Source organism: Amblyomma maculatum, chromosome 1 (assembly GCF_055883805.1).
Source record: "Amblyomma maculatum isolate TAMU_Amacu chromosome 1, ASM5588380v1, whole genome shotgun sequence".
NCBI lineage: Eukaryota > Metazoa > Arthropoda > Arachnida > Ixodida > Ixodidae > Amblyomma > Amblyomma maculatum.
Window position 1 is genome coordinate 80,569,247 of NC_139344.1, and position 5,236 is coordinate 80,574,482.

Below are 5,236 nucleotides of genomic sequence, written 5' to 3' on the forward strand. Positions count from 1 at the left end.
ATGGACTCAGAAGGCCGGAGAAATCAGACCTCTACGACTGGGCCTCGGGCATCTCCGCACAGCCAAGATGCCAACCCGTCAGCAGAATCGGGCTGCCTCGGGAAACCGGCTTCCACGATTTGGCATGCAGCGTCATCAGGCAGTCATGTTTCCTGCCTGGACACAGCGGACTTGGAGCGGGGGTGCAATGAGACCTCCAGAAAAAGGCATGTAGCGTCTATCGGGGACAAAGTTTGCAATCCGAGGACAAGTGGCTCAGCGGACCCAGTAAAGCTAAATCCAACGCCTTACCATTCAGCCTCTTCCGGAGACCAGGTTTCGGGAATGAGGACTGCGGACTCGCCGTCGACCGCGAAGCTTACTTTGGCACCCCGGCCAGAACCTTCTACTCGAAGTCAGTATTCCGCCATGGGCTCCACGGACTCGGCCGGCCAAGGGAAGTCGACGTACTTGACCCGGTGTGTGCAGTCTTGTGGAGGCGACGATCCATTCCCCAAACCAACAGGGTCATCGAGCACTTGGAAGGCAGCCTCCTCTCAGTGGAACCCTGAATCTCCCGGGGCCCAGGCTTCCGACCTAAGGACAAAGCTCCAGTCGATGGTAACCTCCGCACCTTGGCATCAGGCGTCTTCAGGTGCCGACATTCAAACGCCAACGGCCTGGGGGAAGCGACGGAGGCTAACTTTCTCGTCTCGATCAGCGCCGTCTTTCGGAAGCGAGAATTCCTTCCCTGAGTTAGGGCAATCAGTGTGCAGCGAGGCCTTTAACTGCTTTCCTCTAGCAGCGAAATCTTCTAGAAGTGAGGATCTAAACCTGAAGACGGTGGACCCGGGCTGCCTAAGGAAGCCAGCCTTCTCACCCCGCCCGACAGAGTGTTACGGAGTTCGCGTTACTCCTCCGAAAACGACAAAACCTTCGTACCCAGTAACCTCCTCTAATTTTCGTCCCAAATCTTCCGGAGGTCAAAATTTATACCCAGTAACCTCCTCTCATTTTCGTCCGAAGTCTTCTGGATGTCAAAATTTATACCCAGTAACCTCCTCTCATTTCCGTCCTAAATGTTCCGGAGGTCAAAATTCAATCACGGACACAACCGACGAGCTGGGCCAGTTAAAGCTAACCTCTACTGATTGGCATGCGGAGTCTTTCGGAGCCCAGGTCTCCGGTCTGAGCGGAGCGGATTCGCCCTCGCCAAGGAAGCCGACCATTACTTCTCCTCCAGATCCTCCTGTTGCAGGGCAAGATTACACCTTGGGAACCAAGGATCCGGCCTCCGGACAGAAGAGTACTCATCTCGCCAGGGAGTGCCTTCCGGAGACAACGCAACCTGCCAACAAATAGGCTTTTCGTACCCAGGGATGACGACTTCCTCCCAGTAAAGGCTTGCTTTTCACGCAGACAAGGATCTCGACCCAGAACAAAATACCAGACGAAGAAGCCGCCCGTGGCAGCATGCGGTGCTTTCCGGGGTCGCGTTTTCGCCCAGTGAATGACAGTCTTTGAGTTTGCAAGTTAAGGAACCCTCTCTTAGTGCCATCTAGCGTTTTCGGGAGGTCTGTTATCGTGACTAAAGACAACGGGTTCCCAGCGAAGGCCACCACCATGTCTTGTCGTGAGTCGTCGTCACGATGGCAGTTTTCGTTTTTGAAAACTATGCACTCATCATCATGACAGAGGCCGGGCGTACATGGTACATGCAGTACATGCAGTACATGTACATAGCCGCACTGGCCGCTAGTCGCGCTGGTTGTCTTTGCGTTGTCATGACCAAGACCGACTGAAATACAGACTTGCACAGATAGCACTGCTCCAGCGCGCACCTTCTAGTTCATAGCCTTCGCCGCTAGGGAACGAACGCTACGGTTAACCTGACGCTACTGTAAACCTGTTAATAAGAAGGGTCTATTAGGTCTGTCATTTTTCTTCGTCGTTATAGTTAATTTATCTGTCCACGCTGTAATGCACAAGCACCTGTTCTGCGCATGTGCAGTGAGTAACTGCAGTGCCGTCGCACAAAGCGGAATCGCGGTATGTCTTCTAGCGAGAGAAAAACATCGTAAAAATAAACACTGTCCGCTAAAATACAAAAAGGCAAAATTTTAGAAGTATAACCTGGGCAAAGATCTTTTTTTTTTTTTTAATTTGAATACAGTTTGTTTATATTCATTTGTGATTTGATGATGATGAAAATGACAGACGAACAGGTCAACCGAGCGCCCTCAACGACGAGAAAGGTAACGAAAGTTGGCGCACGAGGTCCCATAGGACCCTGTTTTTTGTGCAGGTCTGTATTTCAGTCGGTCTTGGTCATGACTATAGTGCCTAGAATATACTGGCTAGTGTGCCGTCCGGCAGCGCTTCCCTATGGGCGAGGGTGGCGCCATTTGCAATGAAAGCCATTTCATAGCGGCAGAGGGCGCTGCTTGTCGGGAGGGTACCACAGGAGCAGACGACGCGGTTTTTTCGTTTCAGAAGCCAGTCTGTTGGTGTTGTGCGTGCATATGGGTTTTCAACTCGGTTCAAGCTGAATCTGGTGCTCTTTTTTTTCACAGAAGTGCAGCGTTTGTTTTTGTGAGTGGGGAACTGCATATGGGAGTCGTTCCGTGTGCTCTTGTAGCAATTTCGGTGTGACTGAATCCGTTGTGTGCGTGCGCTGTGTACGTGCGCTGTGTGCGCCTTTGGGCGCTGTTTTTTTTTTTTTTTTTTCATCATATCTACGAAGAACAAAATGAGTTCTTGATTGTAGTTTTGTCTGCACGGAAATATGTCGAAACCAAAGCGGCAGTTCAAAGAGAAGGCTTGCTTTGTGCCTTTCTGCAAAAGCGGTCTCCGGTCGAACAAGGAGAGAGTTTCAATGTTTACTGCACCATCTGATGCTACGCGGCTCGCAGAATGGGAACGCCGCATCAAAAGAAAAGACAGAAAGTTATCGTCAATGGCTGTGGTGTGCGAGAAACATTTTGAGAGCGACTATATTGAGCGCGTGTTCCGTGTCACCGTGAACGGCGTTACAAATGAGCTTCGATAAACCACGTCTGAAGCCCGACGCCATACCTACTATATTCCCGGATTACCCTAAACATCTTGCGCGCAAATCGCCAGCAAAAAGGAAAAGTAGAAATCTGTGCGAGAAAGAGCCTCCAGCAAAGCGTTGCAGGCGTGGTGAGCCAGAAACCTCCGAGTTGAGTTCAGCCATTGGGAGTGCCGAACCAGTGATCCTTGAAGAGTCTCGGCCCGCCAATGGAGGTAAAATGAATGAAAATTGCTCCAAACTTTGTAGTCCTGAAGTAGCAAGCGCTGCTGCTGCTGAGCAACCCCCTCCAATTACCAGCGAGAGCATGCACCCATTCCTCAACATATCTATTCCAATAACTTGGATGAGAGTACCAACGTTTCCCGCGGAATCATTGGCTTACGCCTACTGTGAAGCCGAAGAAAATAATTTCGCCATCATTTTCACGGAAAAAATGGTAGTGTTTGAAAGGCCTTCACCTGATGGACAATCAGTGGCAACGGTTTACCTGAGGGGAAGAAAGAAGTCAGAACAAATTGTCATGACATGCGAAGAGGCCGAATCCTTGATCGAGGAAGTTTCATTGACAGCTCTTTGTGGTGGATGCGGCATAAAGCCTGCTTCTGGAAAGTACACTTCCTACAGGGGCATGATTTTTTCTGAGAAGTGTTTGCTATCAGTAAAATCCGATGGAGAGTCCTGTGCTTTCTGCAAGTACCTGAGAATTCTGGCTCAAAACCAAGCATGCAGACAAAAGAGAAGGGAAAGTGAAATTGCGAGGAAGTCTGATGAAAAGAAAGAATCAAAGAACATATCTCGAATTCTATCAAGGACTAAGAAAAAGTTGGCAGGCGCAATGATGCAAATGGCTCACATGAAAGAACAAAATGAGGCTCTTTGTGAAAAAACATTTGACAGCAAAATTAAGTCCCTTCCCACAAAGCAACAGCTGGCTGTAAAAAATTGTTTCCTGGATGCACGACGAAAGTCGCATAAAGGCATGCGATACGACGACGAATGGATTCTAGAATGTATGTTGATGAGGATGCGAAGTCCGAAGTTATATGAGCACCTCCGAAGAGAAGCCATTATGGTCCTACCAGGACGAACTTGCCTTCAAAAGTACCTGAAGCGTTTCAAAGGTGGTTTTGGCCTCAGCGCTAAAGTCTTCAATGCCTTAAACGAAAAGACGAAGACCATGGATGTTTACAGTCGTCATGGTGGCCTCATCATTGACGAATTAAAGCTATCGGAGAACCTAAGTGTGAAGTCAGTTGGTGAGTAAAGTTTTTATTAGATTCTTGGAATGCTCTGTGCCATATACGGAAAATGAGTTTTGCTAAGCATGTCTACACAGATTACAGGTATGCGCCCACAAACAGCCGGAAAGGAGGCTTTTATGTCTGTCTACATTTCAGGGGCGGTCAGCGTGCGTGAGCGATACAAACGTCAGTTCACTGAACAAAAACTAGGCTGAATTTCTGCTAACAAAAGTAGGAACGATTTGCCACTCCCCAACATAGATCTAGAGAAGTGATAAAAGAATACACTGGAATATTCCTGGAGCTCGTTCTGGCGCGAAAAAGGTGATAAAAGAAAGTATATATATATATATATATATATATATATATATATATATATATATATATATATATATATATATATATATATTCTGATCTGTGTTGAAATATGTTTGGACATTAAGCAGTGTTCCTTCTGGGTTTCTTTTTCAATTAAGGCGATATCGAAGGCTTTGTTGACCTCGGCGATCATACACCTGCTGACCAGAAGAATGTGCTGGCAGACCATGGCATGGTTTTGCTGTTTCAGCCATTTACTGGTAAGGTGTGTTTAATGCTTTGAAATATTGTCACCAACCAAAATTAAGAGCCCATGTTTTCGCGTCCGAGTTGTTTTGTTTCTTCAGATGCGGCGCCAACAGGAAATGTTCTTTTCCCCACTGATGTCATCTGCAGCGTTTCCAGGTTATCGTATAGGCCTTTTTATAGGGGCGAGGGAGATTCGAAAAGCCTCCTCTCTGGACTTTTGAAAAACCGGTTTCCAACGACCCAGTAAAGAGGCGTCATCCTTCCCGCCCGCCGATGCAATTTATAGTTTCAAGAAGGCTCCCCTCTGCGTATATGTGAATGGCCTGTGTCACTTTGCAACAACGGCGAACCAAGGCCGCTGGCTCCTCCAAGCAACTTCTTGAAAAAAAAAAAA

The 5,236-nt window shown here is 47.9% G+C and overlaps 1 protein-coding gene across 1 annotated transcript; it reads left to right on the forward strand.

Moving 5' to 3' along the window:
- Positions 1-4,526, forward strand: LOC146202891 (uncharacterized). Its single transcript, XM_084602326.1, has 2 exons — positions 1-634; positions 3,103-4,526. Exons 1-2 carry the CDS (start codon positions 1-3, stop codon positions 4,296-4,298), a joined length of 1,830 nt encoding a protein of 609 aa, XP_084458452.1. The 3' UTR covers positions 4,299-4,526.
- The last annotated feature ends 710 nt before the right edge of the window (positions 4,527-5,236 follow it).

Excerpts from the sequence above, each read along its gene's own strand:
- LOC146202891 (XM_084602326.1), top strand. The coding sequence starts at position 1 with ATGGACTCAGAAGGCCGGAGAAATCAGACCTCTACGACTGGGCCTCGG. Across the intron at positions 635-3,102 it reads TTGGCATCAGGCGTCTTCAG|CAAAAAGGAAAAGTAGAAAT; the intron begins GTGCCGACATTC and ends GCAAATCGCCAG.